This window comes from Clinocottus analis, unplaced genomic scaffold (genome assembly GCF_023055335.1).
Source record: "Clinocottus analis isolate CAN_PGR_092001 unplaced genomic scaffold, fCliAna1.0.p SCAF_2, whole genome shotgun sequence".
NCBI lineage: Eukaryota > Metazoa > Chordata > Actinopteri > Perciformes > Cottidae > Clinocottus > Clinocottus analis.
In genome coordinates, this window is record NW_027175931.1 from 23922228 (window position 1) to 23943589 (window position 21362).

Below are 21362 nucleotides of genomic sequence, written 5' to 3' on the forward strand. Positions count from 1 at the left end.
TTATTACATTATAAAGTAGGGATGCCAAAAGGCCAACGCGAGGACATGCACCACTCTTTCATCGTTTTCTTTCTTGTTTTTTTTTTTATCATTTGTCTCTAATCTCGTTTTTTAAATGAACCTTTTCAGCAGACTGAGAGTCAAATGTTCCCTTTTCGTAGTGAAAAGCATCTGTCGCATCAGGATTCTGCAGCTGATCTTCACCTCTCGCTCCGTGCATCCGATTAGCCGTTTCAAACACTCTTTCACCCTCCGGAACAACAAGGTGTTGAGCTACACCGCTAACAGCCGGCTAATCCAACCGATCTGATCAAAGGTAGCCGGTTAACCTGAGCTTATCCGCAGCCTAAGGAGATCCGTTTAATGAGCTTACATTAAGTCACTGCGCTTCCAATCAGCTGGGATTGAGCCTTGGAGGTTATTTTACGCTACCAGATGGATTTAATCGTCGTTATATATCTCCCTCTCTCCCTCTGTCTGCTTGTATCCTCCTGCCTGGATTGGATCTTAATCAAGTGAAATGTTTTGTGTGTTTCCATCTCTCCCTCTCCGCTCGTCTCTCGTCTCTTTCATGACTGCATTCCTCTTTCTGCATCTGATTCCAGTTTCAGCTCGTGCCGTGAATATCTGTCCGTGTAAGTAAGAAGAAAGACGGGGATTCAAAAAAAAACAAGAGAGAAAGAAAGAAGCCCGATGTGTAAAAGGTGTTGGAGTGATTTCTAAGTTACAATCCCATTCTGTTGCTGTCAATGCGTCTTGGAGACGGGCGGCCATGTTTCCACCACAAACTGTCGCTTTGAAAAGACGCCAGGAAAAGAGTCTCTTGAGTCGCACGCCGTCAGGTTTCTCTTGTTGTCTCTTCCTCTCCGTGTTTTTGGACGTTTCTTTGTTGTGACAGATTTCACGGAGCTCTCTCTCTCTCCCTCTCTCTCTCTCTCTCTCTCTCTCTCTCTCTCTCTCTCTCTCTTTGTTTGTCTCTCTCCTTCTCTCGGTGTCACTCCATTTTGACATGACCGCCGCGACTTTGTGCTCGATCTGCCTCTCCCCCTTCGAGTTTCTGTCCGTTTCCCATCACCTCCTCCTCTTCCTCCTCCTTCCCTCCTCCTCCTTCTCTTCCTCCTCCATCGCCCTGCACTTGATCACTTGATGTGTTACGGATGTGACAGAAGTCGCATAAGCCACTCTATCTGTTTCTATCGGCCGTCTCTCTCTCTCTCTCTCTCTCTCTCTCTCTCTCTCTCTCTCTCTCTCTCTCTCTCTCTCTCTCTCTCTCGCTGGGAGGGAAAAAGGCCGCACGTGTCAAAAGAGCGTGAACATGTACCTGTGAACACACGACCTCTGGCGCTGCTGTCACAGCTGCTCTCGTCTCTCCATCCTCTGCGTCGGATCTTTTAAGGACTCTCAGGAGGAACTTTCTGACTCTTTCGTTTTGGTCTTTCTTTTTACAAATGGGTCCCTTTGCGAGAATTTATTTCACAACTTGCTTCACGCTGTAACCTGTTCTCAGCCAACCAGACTGTTTCATGCCTTTAGTGGGAGTCTGAGCTGAAAAACAACATTAATAAACCAAGAAGGAATAACTTTTTTTTTCAGGTCACAGTAGCTCTCTGACTTTGTTGAGGAAAGTCTCAGACTTTTTACACTGAGGTCTGTAAATAAATACTCTTCGTGGCCCAGTTTAGAGCTGCAGCTTGAAATTCCCACTCTGAGGAGTGACTGAGCTCATATGAGGCTCATTTTTTATTCATCAGTTGTTTTACTTTGAATGTATTTCTTCCTTCTGAAGATATTCGTCTCAAAACATTTGCTTTTTTAATTGAAGAACATAATCAGGAAGATATTAAAACGAGTAAGCTTGATAATATTGTACACATAATAATGTACATAATCTGACAATGACGATATGAAGACTTTGCTGGATTGGAATTAATTTGGGGTTCCTACGACGACTCAAACTCAGGAGAAAAGAGCTGTGCAACGGGTTAAAAGCCCGAGGACATGTAAATGTCTGCTCGCTGCCTGCATATGCTTTTGTGTGCGGCCGTGAGTCAGAAATCAGAGGAGAAGCGTCTCCTTTTGGCGCGCTGCCTCCGGTGCCTCTCTGGTCATCAGGGAGATGGAGGAGGAGGAAGAGGAGGAAGGAAGAGGAGGAAGGAGTGAGTCACGCTAGTTAGACTTTAATAAAAACAACCGCCAGGGTCCACAGCTCGGATCCCGATAATGATGGTGATGAGGATGAGGATGATGATGACGTCTTCTGGTGTTGAACAAAGTGCTGTCGGGTCACTTGGTCACTGTGGAGCCGAAGTTCTCCGTCTGCTGTGAATTTCGCTTTTCATTCTCAATCCCCGCCATGCTGCGGTGGGAACGAGCGCTCCTGTGATCCACCTCTCGTGCCGTCTGGGCTTCGACTCTGCGGCTCGGTCCAGACGGACACCGGCCAGCTGCATTATGGGCCGGAGCCCTCCTGCTGCACGCAGACAGTTACTCACAGAGACGCAGCAACGCGACTGAAGAGATGCTATCGATGGGACTCGGTGCACCCGAGAGGCTGTTATCGCTTTGTGTTTACAACCACAGACTCTTGCTTCAGCCCGGACAACATTCAGCCCTGCGGTGCAGCTCCAATGATCCCAAACTCTGCAATAAACGCTGCACTGTTCAGATCTGTTCAGGTGCAAAGCGCTGCCAGCTTCACCTGAAAGTTGTTGTGAGTTAAAACCAGTTCACCTCCTCTCGTAAACGTCTCGAACACTGAACAGATATCGCTCCGGCAGCTGCAGCACGTCAAGCTCGGGAAAAAAAAGCAGCTTCCAACTGTTAAAATGTCAAATGATAAAAGTTGCATACAAAGACACACACACACACACACACACACAGTGATGTTTTGCACCAGTGGGGCTGAGGTTGCTGCCAACTGAGCTCAAACTGGATCCCTGAGGGAGGGGTAGGCGCTGGTCTGGCGTTTGCATGACACTGACTGAGAGTGTGTGTGCGCTCGCTGCACAATGGAGACGCAATACTGCATGAGCCTAATACCTTCAATCATACTTTGCTTTATGTGAACATTAATTGATCTGTAATAGCGGTTTCAGGTTTCACCACGATCTGCACAGACAGAGTGGCCTTTTCTGCTACAATCATACTCGTCACACACACACACACACACACACACGTGTACGCAGACAACTGCATGTGCACATGATCACAAGCTACACACAAAGACAATCACACACTCATGCCAAGACAATGGCCTGCTAATCCGTGCCTGTGATTGGATGGATACAGATTACCCAGAGGGCACCAGCTGTCGGGGGTGAGGCGAAGCCCAGTTTTCTCAGTATCTGCACACACACACACACACACACACACACACACACAGTCCCCTACTAATGCCGAATTAAACGCGGAATGAGGCTGAAATGTTCCCCGACGTCGCGTTAGCATGTGGCTACACCTGAAATCCCGAGCTCTGGTGCGTCTGTCGGCTTGCGTTTGTCGGCTTGCGTTTGTCGGCCTGCGTTTGTCGGCTTGCGTCGCGGCGAGCTGAAGCGTTCAGCTGCTGAAACAGAGGCCGTGTGTCACTGCTGTCAACAGACTGTAAAAATAGGGAGCGGGAATTAATATGAGGGCATTTGCTAACCGGCGTCCGGCCCAGCCAGGTAGCCAAATGTCGCAGATGCCTGGACGGGCTGTGTGTGTGTTTATTTATAGCCTCTGTTGTTTCAAGCCCCCACGACACACACACACACACACACACACACACACACACACACACACACACACTCTGCTCTTTGTCTGGAGGATGTGAGTTCATTAAAAGTATGAGAGATATCATTCAGAATATCATTTTATTTGACATGCACTGACATTTTCATAAATGTAGCACGTCTCGATTGGACTCTTCAGTCTGCTTTGATCCGTGTTGTTGCTGAAGTTTTATTTCTTAAACCAAACACACACACACAGACACACACACACACTGCACAGCTTCTATCCCTCCACAGAGGCCGATCCAAGCCGAGCCGGTCCAACAATGGCGGCAGGGGGAGGAGACAGGAAGTGCTCACTCACACGCTGCTGCGCAGAGATAAAGGCAGATCCCACTAAATACTCGAGTCAAGGGAGAGAGAGATGGGAGGATGGGAGAGGAAGAAGAGGAAATGTATGCGTGGGGGGGGATGAAGGGAGTTAGAGAGCAAAATGGAAACGAGAAAGAATAAATAAATGCTCAAAAGGGAGCGGGAGAAACCGCCAAAGAGAGATTTACTTCTCGTGTTATTGAGACGCGGAGGACTGAGAGGCTTTGCGTTGGCCTAGATTCTCGGTGCCGGCCTCCTCTCTGGACACGTCACGGACGTATTTATCCTCCTAGAGACCCGAAACATTTACAGAAACAATGAGGTCATAAAGTACGAGGACGGGGATTACGTTTGTCATTGTTTGGGCCGGAGCCGCGAGCTTAAAGTCCTCTTTTCCAGCTGCTGTGGACCGCGCTCGACAGGTGGTTCCTACAAGTCACGTTACGCTGCAACACAGCTCAAGATCGTTCATTCTTTTTGTAAAGTTAAAAATAGATGAAGCTTTAAGTCTTTTTTACAAGGAAAACAACAATGCAGCCTGGAAATAGTGAACAAAATGCTTCTAGAAACACCTGAACCTCCAAACACTGTGACTGGAATCTGTTGAAATGTCGAAAAATGTGTAAAGAAGAGGAAAAAAAGGACGATGGACATCCTCTGATTGAAGCCAAAATAACTACAACAAACTGATCATTCATCCCCTCGCTCAGCGTTGTAAACATTGCATTTAAAGGAAGTAATCAGCAAAATACAAATGTATGACATTTATTTTCCCCTCGTGAGGACGTTGAGTGTTAATTCTCTTTGATTTGTGTAGTAGAGTTTCGCCCGTTTGTTTGGACCAGGGAGTGTGTTTCCTGGTTGGACGGCGTTCTGGAAACATGAGCTGAACGTTTCTGATGCGTTCAGACATGGAAATGTGAACGCACAAACGTTCTCATGCGCTTCTGATTAGTTTTCTGGCCGTATCATATGTGTGTATACAATGCAGACAAACATGCTCTTGCAGCTGCAGCGACACAAAATGGATCGAAATGTTTTTTGAAATGCCCCCGTTGTCTTTTTTTTTTTGAACCATCTTAAATGGCCCCGAGGTACAAAAGGCTTTGTGTTCAGCGTTCTGTTGGCGGCTCCATCGATTACACTTCCCTCGTTTCTTTTCCTGCCTCGCCGTCGCCGTTGTTATTTGTTGGAAAGCAGCTTCAGTCCCGTTCAACGAACACGTTTAGAAAATGATCACAACAGAAGATCGTTAGTTTTCGCTGCAGAGTCCTGCACAACATCGAGCCTTCGTCTCCGTCCGCCTGTGGAAACATTTCACAAACACAGGAAACGCGACCATTCGCCAGAAGTGACACAAGTCACAAGTTTAAAACTCATGCGCCGACTCGTTTGTGTCCGCAGGAACGACAGAGCGCGTGTGTCTGATCCAGGGGACGGTGGAGGCGCTGAACGGCGTCCACGACTTCATCGCTGAGAAGGTCAGGGAGATGCCGCAGAGCACCCAGAAGACGGAGCCGGTCAGCATCATGCAGCCGCAGACCACCGTCAACCCCGACCGAGTCAAGCAGGTCAGTCCCACCGCCGTGTGTGTGTGTGTGTGTGTGTGTGTTAAGGGTGTGTGAGGAAGAGGAGGGAGCGAGGTGTTTGCCTTTCGGAGCGACAAACCGCACCGTGGTCGAGCTGTGATTTTCTGTGTGAGTGAAACTGAATGAGGCGGAAAGGAAAGAAGAAGAGAAACGACATGCAGACGTGTAAACGGATGAGGGAGGGGGGGAGGGAAGAAGGGAGGGAGGGAGAGAGGGAGGGAGGAAGAGAAAAGGAGCATCAGGGAGATGATGCAAAGAAGAAGAAAAAGGAGAAAGGTCAAGACAGGAGAGAATAGGGAGAGAGACTGTAGAGAGAGAGAGAGAGAGAGAGAGAGAGAGAGAGAGAGAGAGAGAGAGAGAGAGAGAGAGAGAGAGAGAGAGAGAGAGAGATGACATCCACTCACACAGGATGCAGTGTGAACATAAAACCTCCCCATGTGGCATGAACTGTAGGGTGCCACACACACTCACACACACACACACACACACACACACACACACACACACACACACCTAAACATCCACTTTCCAACTGGGAATCGTTTCCCGCTAAGGGAGAAAGTGAAAGCCTCTCTCTCAAATTAAATTCAAAATAGCTTTATTGGCATGATCTTGCCAACGCATTGGGACATCTCTCTCTCTCTCTCTCTCTCTCTCTCTCTCTCTCTCTCTCTCTCTCTCTCTCTCTCTCTCTCTCTCTCTCTCTCTCTCTCTCTCTCTCTCTCTCTCTCTCTCTCTTTGTATTTTGGAATAACAACTGATGACATCACCAACAGCTGCATGAAAGAGTGTGTGTTTGGTGCACAATCACACTTGTGTGTGAGTGTGTCTGCGTTTGTTGCAGGTCGAGCTATCCATCCTCTCTCTCTCTCTCTCTCTCTCTCTCTCTCTCTCTCTCTCTCTCTCTCTCTCTCTCTCTCTCTCTCTCTCTCTCTCTCTCTCTCTCTCTCCCTGATTGGTTCTCCTTCTGTTCGTACCCGTTGACGTTTTCTTATTTCTGCACTTGGCTCGTGACCGAGATAAGAGAAAACATCTGTTTTTCAGTCCACACGTTGTCAACAGCAAGGAGACATGTTTTGTGTTTTAATTAGACGAACATAAAGAAAACGCATGAATATCCTGCAGTTCATCTTCACGCCTATTTTTGGTCGCTGTCCTCAAATTTGTAAATGTGAAGCTTTCTCACGTTGTACTGTATGAAATATATCATTTATATTTATATCACAGAGTTTGAGGTTCACAGGGAGCTGGTTGAACAGCTGATACCCGCCGCACAATTAACACAGCCGTCGATGATGATGCGTTTAAGTGATCATCATCGTTCTCTCTTCATGATTGCTCCCTATTGATTAGTCAGGTCTGGCCTTGTTTCCAGCTATTGACTGTTGGGGCCTCCGGACGACGCAGTCGACCAGGCCAGACACACACACTCCACACTTCGTCACACACACACACACACACACACACACAGAATTGAACTCAGGTTTTTTAAGGCTTCTGACTAGGGTTGAAAAATTCTGGGAATATTCAAAGTTGGAAACTTTCCACGGGAATAAACGGGAATTAACAGGAATTAACAGGACATTTTGGGGTAATTTAACTGTATTTATCTTGTCATAAGCAGACATGCCTGCAAACATTTATAATACAACTTTTAAAAATGACTTTTTTGACTTTCCAAAAGCCGTGAATAGCCGAGGTGATGGAGTACTTTTGTGTGGACATACATACTTCATACTCTACTGCTGTAAAAAGTCTACTGTATACAATAAACTTGTTATTAAAATGAACATGGCTTCAGTTTACCAAGTAATCAATATGCTAATGACAAACAGAGTTGGGAAAGTTCACTTTCTACATGAACTAGTTCAGTTCATAGTCCATAATTCAAAATTGTGAACCAAGTTCACGGCTTCAAAAGATAAACTAGTTCAGTTATTCTTTTCAATATGTTGCAGCTGTAATTTAAATCTCTGGCTGCAGTACCGCTCTTGGCCTCTACACAACTCGGCGCTCTCACACTCTCCAAAGGCTGAAACGTTCAGACGCAACACTGATGACAAAGACGTTCAAAAACAACACAACGTTTTATGTTTATGTTTCTGCATTCAGGGTCCAGCTGAGCTCGGCGTTTATACTTTTGTTCTCAACTACATTTAAGTTCCCCGTTATATGCTTTTGCAAAAAATTTCGGCACATTTCTTTTTTTCAAAATTCCCCAAATTCCCGTGGAAACTTTCCAGAAATTTACCGGAAAGTTTCCTCCCCTTTGCGACTTACTTCTGACTGGGTCTTGTTCCTCCGTGTTTGCTTCTTCTGATGCTCACGCTGGGATGGAGAAGGTCCCAGCTGGTCTCCTCGCATCCCGTTCAGCCGCGGTGGTTCTTCCCTCAGGTGTTGGAGGTGATGTGGTCGAGGCCTCCGTTTCCCAATCCCAAGACGAGCTGTGATTTTAAGGCAACAACGTGGCTCAGTGGTCAGAACCAGAACCGCAAACTCCATTTCTCCCATTGCAGCGTCCCTCCTTTCGCCCTTTCACAATAAAAGCCCTGCATACACCGTAGAGCAGGGGTGTCAAACATATATATATATATATTCTTTTTTTTAAGAACAAAATCAGCAGAGCTGGGATTCAAACCTCTGATCCTCTGCTTATAGGACGGACATGCAAACCATTGATCCTCAGTAGCAATGGATGTGAGCGCTGATATTAATGTGTTGAAGTCGTTAAACATGGATGACGTCTGAATTTTTAGTCTTTATGTTTCTAGTTAATTCTTAAAAGACCTTAAAATAGAGTTTATCATCTAAAAACCTTCACCAGTGACTTAAACATAGAGAAACCTTGTCGTTAATTATGCGTTATTATGCTGTGGTTGTTCTGGTCCGGCCCACTTGAGATTAAAATGGGCAGCATGTGGCCCCTTCACTAACACGAGTTTGACCCCCTGGTGTGGAGCTTCAGTTTGAATTCGTCCACACTTTGAACAAAACCGATGCTCAGCATTGAAATCTGATGTATTACTAAAAAGGCGCTTTTACATTTTCCTCCGCCATCGTCTCGACAGTCAACTCTCGGCGCGTGAAGTCCGACGCTGTGACTCTTCTGCTGCTGCATTTTAAACTTTTATTAATGTGGCGTCCACCGACCGACTGAGAGCTGATAATACTTGAATAATACTGAGAGAAGCGGAGCGATGTGACGCTGTGACTCAAAGCCCAGTTGCAGTGTCTCACAGTGAGCTTTTGTACCGTTGTGTCTCTGTTTGTTTGGTCTTTGTCGTGAAGTGACAGTCGAGGAACAGCGTTTTGGACCAGCAGCCGCCGGGCGGCGAGCAGGCTGATAGCGGCTGATATTTAGACACTTATAATAGAGGGCCAATCCCCCTGTTGCTCTTTCGGCTATTTATACCACGTTGGAGAGGCGACTAAATGGATTTGTGCAGCAATTTGGAGACACACAGATACACACATGTTCACACACACACACACACAGAAAGAAACCCCCGGACCAAAATAACAGATGCCCCGACCTTTCAAAGACAGCCGAGCAAAACCCAAAAGACCCAAAGGACCTCCAGGGCTGTTGAGATGGCACATGCGCATATTGTGACATTGTGAAATTGCATGGCAATGTAATTAAATAAGGGTTCTATTGTGTCTTCCCCAAGACAATTAAATAGCATGAAATTATTGAAGAATTATATAAAAAATATCTGAGAAAAACGACCATTGCAAAAGTCACATTTTCATTATAAACTGTAGCTTGATGTGATACTTTGCTTGTAGTCGCCACAAAGTGTAATGGAAGTACTGTAATGCAAGTAACACAGTGCACACACACACACACACACACACACACACACTTATATACTTACATACACATGTAAGGTCAGTGGGCTGAGAGTAAGCTGAGAAGTCTTGGTATTTAAAAGCATGGCGGTCATTGTGGAAACACACAAACACAAGCTGGCTTTGATCTGATGAATGGAGCTCTAACACACACACACACACACACACACACACACACACGTTGACATACACACCACCATACACACAACACGTGTGCTGATGAAAGATGAACTGGTGATTGTCTGCTATTTTGGGGTTGTGGATAAAAATTTCTTCTTCTTCTTCTTCTTCTTCTTCTTCTTCTTCTTCTTCTTCTTCTTCTTTTACTCCTCCTCCTCCTCCTCCTCCTCCTCCTTCTTCTACTTCTTCTTCTTCTTCTTCTTCTTCTTCTTCTTCTTCTTCTTCTTCTTCTCCTAATCCTCCTCCTCCTTCTTCTTCTTCTCCTTCTCCTGCTTCTCCTTCTCCTTCTTCTCCTTCTCCTGCTTCTCCTTCTCCTTCTTCTCCTTCTCCTTCTTCTCCTTCTCTTCTTCTCCTTCTCCTTCTTCTCCTTCTTCTCCTTCTTCTCCTTCTTCTCCTTCTCCTTCTTCTACTTCTTCTACTCCTTCTACTTCTTCTACTTCTTCTACTTCTTCTACTTCTTCTCCTTCTTCTCCTTCTACTCCTTCTCCTTCTTCTCCTTCTTCTCCTTCTACTCCTTCTCCTTCTTCTCCTTCTTCTACTTCTTCTACTTCTTCTACTTCTTCTTCTTCTTCTTCTTCTTCTTCTTCTCCTTCTTCTTCTTCTTGGTGTCAGCAGCGTGGCTGTTGTAGCATGTGGTGTTGGCCTCGCTGGTTGACCTCTGGGGCGAGAGAGAGAGAGAGAGAGAGAGAGAGAGAGAGAGAGAGAGAGAGAGAGAGAGAGAGAGAGAGAGAGTAAAGGGCGCTCATGATGTTGAGGGAAAAGACAAAGCAGCAGGCAGGAGGATGATGGAGGGATGATATGGAGACAGAGGGAGGACAAACGCAGCCAGAGAACAGGCGTCCTGGCTCTCGGCCGGCTTAGTCGGTGACGCCGGCGGCCGGCCGGCTTCAAGGCCGCGTCGCAGGAGGAAGATTTATGGGCAGAATAAATTCTTCCACCGCGGCTGATGAGATCTGACGTGACACATGGAAGACGAGCGTTTCATTGAGGGGATTTATTACTTTTATTAGTCTGTTAATGCTCTTGTAAAAAAAAAAAACAGCGTCGCACCACCGCAGCGGGCTGTAATGTTGTGTACATAACATTTTAGTTAGATATTCATAGTTTGACGAGGCTCATAAGTGCTCTGCAGAAAACAATTTGTGTGATGTGCAACATGCTGACAAAGGATTTGTTGTGTTTGTTTTTATTGGGATATTGTGACAGATAAGCATGAAATACTGAATAAGAACAAATTCAATATATCAAAAAGAATATATATATATATATATATATATATATATATATATATATATATATATATATATATATATATATATATATATATATATATATAGTATAAAAAACAAAGTTATTTTTCACACTAATTTCACTTGTTCTAAAGTGTAGAAATAAAGATTGAAGAAGATCTTTAAACCCAGGTCCAGGTTTTAGGTTTTAGGTCACGAGGCTGCTAGTTTATGATCGTCATGTGACGTCATCATGTGACATCATCATGTGATGTCACATGTGACGTCATCATGTGACGTCGTCATGTGATGTCGTCATGTTATGTCGTCATGTTATGTCGTCATATGATGTCTCATATGATGTCGTCATGTGACATCTCATGTCATGTCATCATGTGACATCATGTGACGTCTTTATGACATCATCATGTGACGTCGTCATGACATCATCATGTGACGACGTCACCGACGTTTGTGCGCTGCTTTCCTTTGAAGACAAAAACACCGAACCAACATGACGTTGTCATGTGATGTTGTCATGTGACGTCACACGTGACATCATCACGTGACGTCGTCACGTTGGTTCGGTGTTTTTGTCTTCAAAGGAAAGCAGCGCACAAACCTCGGTGATGGTGAGATAAAAGCCGCTCAGACCTGCTGCTGCGTGTGAAGGATCACCTTACTGCATCAATATTGTGTTCATAATGGAAGTGAAACTCTCTCTGGTCTGCTGTTGTTGCATTATGGCGTCTTCCCCGTGAGATCAGCTGTAACTGGCTTGTGGTTGTGTTGTGGTTTTATTGTTCTGGGGTTACACTCGTACACGAGCGTTTGTGCTCATCGCCTCCAGCCTGGCTGTGTTTCCCAGCCGCTCCCTCCGGCCGCTTCCTGCCGGAGAGAGGCGCCATTTCCAGTGAACTTTCACCTCCGGCGCGAACACCTGTTTCCTACTTCCTGTTATTGTCTTGCCTGCACAGGAAGTTGGCCGCAAATGTCAGGAAATCGTAGAGTCTGGCTCTGCGTTGTGTCAGATGCTGGCGAAGTGGGAGTGTAAGACTCCACGGTGAGGGAGAAGCAGCTCCAGCCAGAGAATTCAAACACATGACTTCTGTGTTGTGGTTGATCCGTGGAGTTTGATCGCATTAATCAAATATAAATCTTTTAAAAATCCCGTATCAAGTCCTTTTGGGTTCGGCTCTCAACAAAAACAACATTGCAGAAGTGACTTTAGTTATAAATAAGCAGCACTGTGTCTGTTTTTTAGTTTTTTCCCTTTTATGATGCGACGCCGTGTTGAAGTGAAAATGACGTCATGCAAATTAACACAGACATTAAAATGCATTAATGTACAAATCCTACATTTAATCCCCTCAAAGCCACCAAACCCCAACATAAAAACAGACCTTTCACCTTGTTGATTGTCCGAAAACACGTTCAAACTCCACAGATCTGGTCTCTCCTGATCCGAGAGCTGGAAAGAGAAACAGAAGATGTTTATAAGGAAGTCCGTTCTGTTTTTTTTTTACACACAGACTCTTCCCTCGTACAGTATGCTGCTAACGTTTTATCTCCCTGTCGGTCCTGTGATTTGCAGCCTCACCGCTGAGTCAGCAGAATACCTCTCTGGCTCTCTCTCGCCCTCTGCGTCTCTTATCTGCTCCAAACCGTCACGATGGAGCGTCTGCATCTTGTTATCTCTGCAGTTATTTGCGTTTCACTGCCGTGCTCGACGCGTGTGAGCAGAGGGAGGAAATAAAATCCAGCTCAGACGTAACGTTTTGCTTTCTCTTTTTCCTTTCCCCCTTTTTTCTTTTCCTCTCGCTCTGTTTTGCGTTTGTTGTGTCTTTATTTAGAACATGATTACGATGCATTTGGGCCTGTGTAGGTTAAAAAAATACCTTTTTAATCAAATGATTCCTCTCGGCAGGGAGTTTACACTCCTTGGAAAAAAGAAGATAAAACATGCTAACATTGGAATGAATGCGTGTTCTTCATCTTCATGTTGGACCTGGACGTTTTATTTTGAAAATGGTCCGGTAAGTTAAGGTCAGACTGCTTCTGGTCGAGGTGAAGGTCCTGTATGATTCACAGCTCTTTCATGACCATAAATCACTACAATATATTAGATTTGGCACTCCTGGACTCACTTTGTGCTGTTTTTTAACGGTGCAGTGATGACGCTGATCCAACCTTGGAAAGGGAAGCGAGGTGACTCGCCAATTTTGTGAGTTATTTTTGTTGAATCTTTAGCACTTTAATTTCAGGGCGTATTTCAGTTTTTTACCCTGACAAGCAGATTGTCTCTTAATTCCTTCTCTCACTATTAATACACTGTTATTCATCATATCTCTGTGTCGGGGATGTACAAGAAAGATGCATTAGCCGTGTACAGTCACAAGAGATTTCTGCTTTTAGGAGGAGGAAAGGAGGTAAACACCAAGGACGCCGAAGGGAAAGGAAGAAAGGAGACATTGTATTATCTGCCACTTCATTACTCAAAGAGATTTTAATGTATATTTTACAATATCTGTAGTTTCATGCAGGACAACTTCTCGTGCTTTTATTTTGACACGATGTAAAAAGCCCTTCGCTCCCTGTCATTAGCATGTGCTGGTTCCAATAGCCACAATGCATGGTTTTTACTTTTGAAGTCTATAGAAATGGAAATATTTCTCCATGTATTTTGCATCAATTTCAAATCTGCACTCGTCCCCAAAATGGAGCAGGACATGTTCAGTATCTGTGGAAACTTTGGGGCTTGTGGGTTTGAGCAAGTCTTGGCTCCACACTGCATGTAATGACGGAGCCAGCAGAGGGTCCAGTCGGTTAGAGGAAACACACACACACACACACACACACACACACACGCACACACACACACACACACACACACACACACGATTTCACAGTTCCCGAAGAAAAGTGACTCATGGTGTGAAGTGGCAGTCGTTCACTGATGCTTTGGGTTTTATTTACAAATCAAAAGCATTTTTATCGACTTAAGTGTTTATAATTTGAAAATATTGAACCACAATTTATTTATTTATTTTTTTGTTGCAGTTAATCTTAATTCTTTTTACACATATTAAGGCAAAAAATTTAAAATCCCTCACAGTGAAATAATATAACTTTGTGTGTGTGTGTGCGTGTGTGTGTGTGTGTGTGTGTGTGTGTGTGTGTGTGTGTGTGTTAACACTATGTTGCTGTCAGTCTTTGTGCCCCGGCTCTTCTGTCCTGCAGTTATTTTTAACCTGGTGGCCGGAGGATGAAAGGAGAAAGACGGCGAGAGAGACGAAAAAAGAGGGATTGCATGGTGATGGAGGGGGGAGGAGGGAGAGAGGGAGAGAGGGAGAGAGAGAGAGAGAGAGAGAGAGAGAGAGAGAGAGAGAGAGGTGACTAAGCCTGTGGATCAGCAGGAGGCAGATTAAGCTAAAGTCCTCCGCTCAAGACTTTAAAGTTCAAACTCCTTCAGCCTCAACAGTTGTTGCTGTCCTCCACTCTGTGTGTGTATGTGTGTGTGTGTGTGTGTGTGTGTGTGTGTGTGTGTGTGTGTGTGTGTGTGTGTGTGTATATATGCAGGTGTGCACATGCATCTCAGAGTGTGTGTGTGCGTTGTTTAGCTTTGCATGTGTGGGACTGTATGCGTCTTTTTGGGAGTGAATCGTAAATTTGTGTGTTTCTTTGCGTGTTTGTGCCTATGCCAAGTGTGTGTGTGTGTGTGTGTGTGTGTGTGTGTGTGTGTGTGTGTGTGTGAGTGTGTGTGTGTGTGTGTCTGTGTGTTTGTTGGCAGACGACCTTGTGACCTGGAGGAAACGCGACACAACTTTAGGACGAGGAGACGACTTGTCATCACCTCCATGACGGCTGAGATATATGGAGACAGAGAAAGAGAGGAAGGAAGGAAGGAAGGAAGGAAGGAAGGAAGGAAGGAAGGGCGTAGGGATGATGGTGTGATGAGAGATGAAGAGAAGGGATAGAGAAAAAGAGAGAGAGTAGTTTAAACTGTCTGGAAGCCGTTATGGGATTTAGTTTATGCAAATGTTCTTCTTAATGTTACAAATATGGGATGAAGCAGGAGGTTGAGCTGCTTTGACCTTTTTTTATTTTACTTTTTGGGATGGGATGATACACAATGCGCTAAACATTTCAATAAATAATAATACAACCCTCAACTTGTTTACTGCTTTAGCGGATATTTAAAACGAGTGTGAAGGTGAATGAGCTTCCAGAGAAAACTCTTGAGAGTGTTTACCAATAAAACTGAACGCTTCATCAATTATTCAACTAATTCATTGCCGCTGTGAACGTCTTCACCGGTGAGACATGTACAGCTTCTCTGTCTGCACTCCTGAGCTTTTTATTATTATTTTATATTACAATGCAGAAAGAAATGACGCGCGAGAGGCCGCGGGCTGGAGCTGTGTGTTACTACGTCTGCGCCTCAAGGTGTGTGTGTGTGTGTGTGTGTGTGTGTGTGTGTGTGTGGTTTGTTAACAGTTTGCTTGTTTCCTTGTTTGATAAATCAGACATTGCTCTTTAGATTTCCATGCTTCGGTGACCTCTACACCCCGTGAGCTTATCAGTACACACACACACACACACACACACACACACACACACACACACACACACACTAAAGGAAACTACTGCATTGCTCCATCCGGACGTTCAGCCAGCAAGAGTCCACGAGTATAACTTTAAAATCTGTGTTTTTCAGTGTATCCAACTGACAAGTCAAAGTGTGTTGCCAACATTTTTATATTTATATTTCTGTCGGAAACATAAAGTCAGAATCCGCTGAGCCGGCCGGCGGAGCCAAATGGAGCCGTTAAGATGACGTTGAGGAATTATTAATAGTGCGGTATTAAAATATGAGGGTTTATTGGACCAAAGAGACGGCTGGAGGGTCACAGAAGCAGACGAGGAATCACACCTCCGCTCGCCGCCGCGAACGTGAGTCCGCTCGCTCGGCTCCGACCCGTTACCGGAGGGGTTTGTGTCGTTTAGATTCACGGACAACAGAACATGGCAGCCGGGCTCCGTCGGGTCGTAACGAGCACGAGGGCCAGCTGGACGCTAACGAGCCGCCGGGCCTAAAATCACGAGTCCGGGTTTCACGCCGTCGCATCAGAGGCCGCTCCAGCAGACGTCACCGACTGGCGTCGGCCTTTTTTGGTTATTATTTAATTATCAAAGGATGAACTACTGGTGTTGAGTAGTTGACCCCGGACTCGACCCCCCGGCCGCTGCAGCAACACGTTCTAGTCGGCAGCTGGATGGACGCCAAACGCTGCCCTCCTCTCCTCTGTGGAAAAGTTTCTCCCAACAGACAGAAAGCTCTTCAAGGGGAGGAATAAAATAAAATAAAAAACTTCTCAAAGCAGTGTTCGAGGAGAGGCTGAGAGGAAATAAGGAAACATGAAAGAGCCGTCACTGGAGGAGAGATATCCCAACGCTGCCGACTGTCACGTCTTCTTCTTCTGTGCAGCGGAAAGGTGCGCGCAGCAGAGGATTGTGGGTAAGTGGGAGGCAGGATGGCTGAGACGGCCATTACAGTGAGCAGAACCAAAGTCAGCTGAACAACACCAGGGCGAAGATTTTCAAAATAAAACGCCCTTCAGATCGTGTGGCATTGACCTTTTACGAAGAGGTTTATAAGCTTTAAAAATCTGCAACAACAAAAAACTGACATGACATGAAACGAGAGAGAAGCGACAATATGGAGGAAAAGAAATCGGAGCAGGCGGAGGAAGAGGAAGAAGAGGAAGAAGAGGAGGAAGAGGAGGAGGAAGAGGAGGCAAAACCGAGAAGCTCATTAGCAAAGAATCAGTTTGGATTTAAAGACGGGGATCATTAGGGCCTGGAGGGATCAGACATCACAGCACACCAACTGTGTGTGTGTGTGTGTGTGTGTGTGTGTGTGTGTGTGTGTGTGTGTGTGTGTGTGTGTGTGTGTGTGTGTGAGAATGTTTCAGTGCAGAAGATGAAAGAGTTCATGGGTAAAAAAAAAATTCAGCTCCCTCCCTTGCTCTCTCTCTCTCTCTCTCTCTCTCTCTCTCTCTCTCTCTCTCTTCATCTTTTATCCCTCGTCTTCATTGTTTACGCCCCGCTGGTCTCCTTTCGCTGCTGAAAATGCAACAAGCCTTCCTAAAAATATTGCCGTTGGAAGAAAAATGAATCCGGCTTGAACATCAGCGAGGGATTCAAAAGCAGACGTTTCTACTTCTTCCACTGTTTTGCTTTTATTCATTCATTTAGAGAATATTTTTTCTCTTTAACTTTTAATTTTTGGAAACCGTGTGCGAAAATCCCGCCGCTCCCATTTTAAGTCCCAGCATGCCCCATTCACACAATCTTTTGGCATGAGTAATTTTTCCTTTTTTTTTTTTTTTTTTTTTGACTGAAACTGCTTCCTAACAGACCAACACTTTGATTTATTGTGATTTTTGTTGCAGATTCTGATTCTTTAGGTCCTAATCTCTCCAAAAAGGTGTCTTATAGACGCTCCAGGAGGCATTTTCATATCATGCCGGATGTTCATAGTTATTATCACAATATCTTTTAAAGGTGTTTTTTTTTTTTGAAGATATACATTTTTGTCGCGTCCCTCTGTTGGATTTTTCTTCGCTTCCTTTGTTTGGCTCTGCGTGGAAAAACAGAACACACACAAAAAACAGCTCGGTCCTCTTTTCTCTCCGTTCATTGAATTGGTCGACCTCGCTTTCTCCCCTCCTCTCTCTCTCTCTTTCATCCTATCTTTTCTTTATCAAGGCCAAGTCTTTTTTCCCTCGCTCCCTCCTCTTCCTGCAGCCCACTCTCTCATCTCGTCTGCTCACGCTTGCACTATATCATAATATTCGACGTTCAGGCGGACAGCAGGTACAGCGGCGGCGGTTTTTCGAGTGGGATCGATTCCCACGGGGAGAGAGAGCGTGGCCCTCGTCCTCGCACAAGCATTCGATGGCGGCGATGGCGGCTGCCGTCATGGCGGCTGCCGTCGGGGAGCGTCTGATCCCGAACGAGCACTTTGCAGAAAACAATCCCCGTCGCTTCGCTTTCACACCTGGAGAGCGACGCCCCAGAAGACGCAAAGCGGCGACCCCCTCGTGCAGAGAGCTCAGCCGAGTGGCGGCGCGTCCACGGGGCCTTGCTTCGTGGTTCTCGGTTCTCGGTTCTCCGTCCTCGGTCCGCTCAGACCTCAGATCGGACCTCCAGACGTCAGATGGTTGGAAACACGCAGAAGTGAAGGCTCAACTTCCGTCTGCCCGCCGGACAAACCGGCAGTCGCTTGTGTTCCTTTCAGCCAATTTGGCCGTTAACTTCCCCCAAAATGGTGTCAACTCATGTGTGTGTGTGTGTGTGTGTGTGTGTGTGTGTGTGTGTGTGTGTGTCATCGCCTCGCTCTCTTTCACTATACCCTTTGAATGCTGGAGCTGTTTCCATGGCAACACTGACCCCTGGGAGTCAATGTTATTTTTTTTTCACACAAGTAGCCTCTAGAATTCCTCCCGCTCGCTCGCTCGCTCGCTCGCTCTCTCGCTCTCTCGCTCGCTCATCCATCCTTCCCTCCCACTCCTCTTCATCACCTGCTCTCTCACCAACATGCACTCCGTCTCTTCCTCTCCATCGCGTACCAAAGATATTCGCTGTGTGTTCAGGTGGATAAAAACACTGCACACGCCATCATGTTGTCCGTCCGTCTCAGATCTTTCTCCTCGTCACACACACACACACACACACACACACACACACACACACACACACTCTCAGCGCTGACCTCGCCTTAACGTCTGCTCTTGAGCTTTGCGTTGTGCGCGTGCACCGCTTCACCAACAGGAAGATTTCGCACGACCAACTACCCGCCGCCGGTTCCTGTTTTTGTTTTTTTAATCGTCATGAATTCATTTCATTTGGAAGGCGTGTCGTGTTTCATCCTCACAGGTGTGCAGAGTTGTTTTTGTTGGTATCATCCAGCATGCGTAGCTGTACCTACGGGGGCAATAAAATTTGGGGTGACGCACGCAAAATGGCCGATTTGACCACGCAAGGGCGGCCATGCGTGTCTTCGAAATTGTGTCGTCCAAGTATTTTACAAACTTTTCCTGAACCTAACTAAGTATTTTAAGATCTTTTCCTGAACCTGAATAAGCATTTTATGATATTTTCCGAAACCTAACCAAGTAGTTTTGTTGCTTAAAACTAACTGAGTTGTTAGTTTAAACTGTATTTTCAAAACAAGGTCTGCATGTTTTGAGCTGAAACGACACATGTTGCTGAACTTTCACAGCAAAAAATGGCTTTTTGTAAGATATAAGATGAGTAAGATTAGATTAACGATGTTGTTAAAGAAACGTAGTGGAGACAACATTCAGTATAGTTCTCTGTTCACTGACTTCTTCATCTTCATTTAGTTCATTCAGTTGATGTAATTGTTCGATGAATAAATGGACACATGTTTTATTTTTATCTCTCATGTGATGCACAGGGGCTCGCTTATATTTTTTAACTATTGCTGGATTATAATAAAACATCTGATCGAAAGCAATAACCAAATTGTCTTCTTTCTCCCCCCCTCCTCCCCCTTTCCTCCCACCAGTCTAAGCTGATCGTCCCCAACAGCACGGCAGGGCTGATCATCGGCAAAGGTGGCGCGACAGTCAAGGCGGTGATGGAGCAGTCCGGGGCGTGGGTGCAGCTTTCCCAAAAGCCCGAGGGCATCAACCTGCAGGAGCGCGTCGTCACCATCAGCGGGGAGCCGGAGCAGAACCGCAAAGCCGTGGAGATCATTGTCCAGAAGATCCAGGAGGACCCGCAGAGCTCCTCCTGCCTCAACATCTCCTACTCCAACATCACAGGGCCCGTCGCCAACTCCAACCCCACCGGCTCCCCGTACGCCAACTCCACCGAGATCGGCATGCCGTCCGCGGCGGCCGCGGCGGCGGCAACGGCTTCCTCTCTGCTCGGCCAGGCCAGCATGGCGTGCGGCGGAGTGGGGGCCTTCCCGACCACCATGTCCAGCTTCTCAGGCAACGACCTGCTGGCGATCACCTCCGCCCTCAACACCCTGGCCAGCTACGGCTACAACACCAACTCCCTGGGCCTCGGGCTGAATCCCGCTGCAGCCACAGGGGTGCTAGCCGCTGTAGCGGCCAATGCTAACCCGGCAGCGGCTGCCGCGGCTAATTTGTTAGCATCATACGCCAACGATGCATCCACCAGCGCAGCTCACCCGGCTCTCGGGGGCTTCAGCCTGGGATCCCTGGCCGCCGCTACAGGGGCCACCAACGGCTACTTGAGCGCCGCGTCGCCCCTCGTGGCGTCATCTCTACTGGCCACGGAGAAGCTATCAGAAGGAGCGAAGGAAGTGGTCGAGATCGCCGTGCCAGAAAACCTGGTAGGAGCCATCTTGGGGAAAGGAGGGAAGACGCTAGTGGAGTACCAGGAGCTGACCGGCGCCAGGATCCAGATCTCCAAGAAAGGCGAGTTCATCCCTGGAACTCGGAACAGGAAGGTGACCATCACGGGTTCCCAGGCCGCCACGCAGGCCGCTCAGTACCTGATCAGCCAGCGAATCACCTACGAGCAGGGGGTACGTGCCACCAACCCACAGAAGTTGGGCTAAACCTGACAGCCAATGAGAAATGAGGAGGAAAAGAGGAAAAGAAAAAAAAAAAGAGTGGGGGCTTGGGGGAGGAGTATAAAAAGAAGTGAGAGTGAGAACGGAAAAAAAGGAGAGGAGAGCAAGAATGTCAGAAGGAATCGCCCGCGCTGTTTTCTTCTGCGTGTTTTCAGTATTCTCTATTAAAAAAAAAAAAGAAATTTTGACGCGAAGCAAAAATGTGCTGAGAAGACGAGGAGGGAGAGGAGCGAGTTTTCATGCTGAAAAACCAAGAAAAAAAATTGTGTAACATGTAAATAAGGTTTTATTACTTAACGTCTTGACCTTTCGGGATTTTTTTTATCGTTTTGTTTCATTGTTTTATTGTTTGGTTCAGTAAAGTAAGCTGTCTGTTTGTTCGTTTGTGTATCGTGTGGACAAAGCTGAATGCCAGGTAGACAGGCCGACTGCCTGAGGGGCTGCAGGGGGGGGAGGGGAGGAAGGGGGAGGGAGGGGGGTGCTTGCATTTACAGGGTACAACCCTCCACCCCCCTCCCCCCCAACCCTACATCCCTTATGGAAACAACCCTCACCCACCTCCCCCCCTGCAGCCCACACCCGCCCCCTCCCGTCAGGCTTTTGTTTTCCTCCTCGTTTTGATTTGCCCCCCCCCCCCCCCCCCCCCTCCTCCCAAAGCCTCTCTCGCTACTTGCCCACAGTCTTGCCCCCTCCCTCCCCCCCTCTCTCCTCCGTTTTACTACAAGGGTTTTTATAATGAGCAAGACTGCAAACGTAAGCCCGGTGTGCAAAGGAAGGAACGTCCTCAGATCCC

The 21362-nt window shown here is 46.5% G+C and overlaps 1 protein-coding gene across 3 annotated transcripts in view; it reads left to right on the forward strand.

The window, feature by feature from the left end:
- The window catches only part of nova2 (NOVA alternative splicing regulator 2), a 67806-nt gene extending 46772 nt beyond the window's left edge, over positions 1-21034 (forward strand). For all 3 annotated transcript variants that reach the window (XM_068585226.1, XM_068585224.1, XM_068585225.1), the window contains 2 exons: positions 5487-5653; positions 19529-21034. In XM_068585226.1, coding sequence (XP_068441327.1) covers positions 5487-5653; positions 19529-20554 — 1193 coding nt within the window. In that variant the 3' untranslated portion in view covers positions 20555-21034. The remainder of the gene's footprint in view (positions 1-5486; positions 5654-19528) is intronic.
- Positions 21035-21362: the final 328 nt, after the last annotated feature.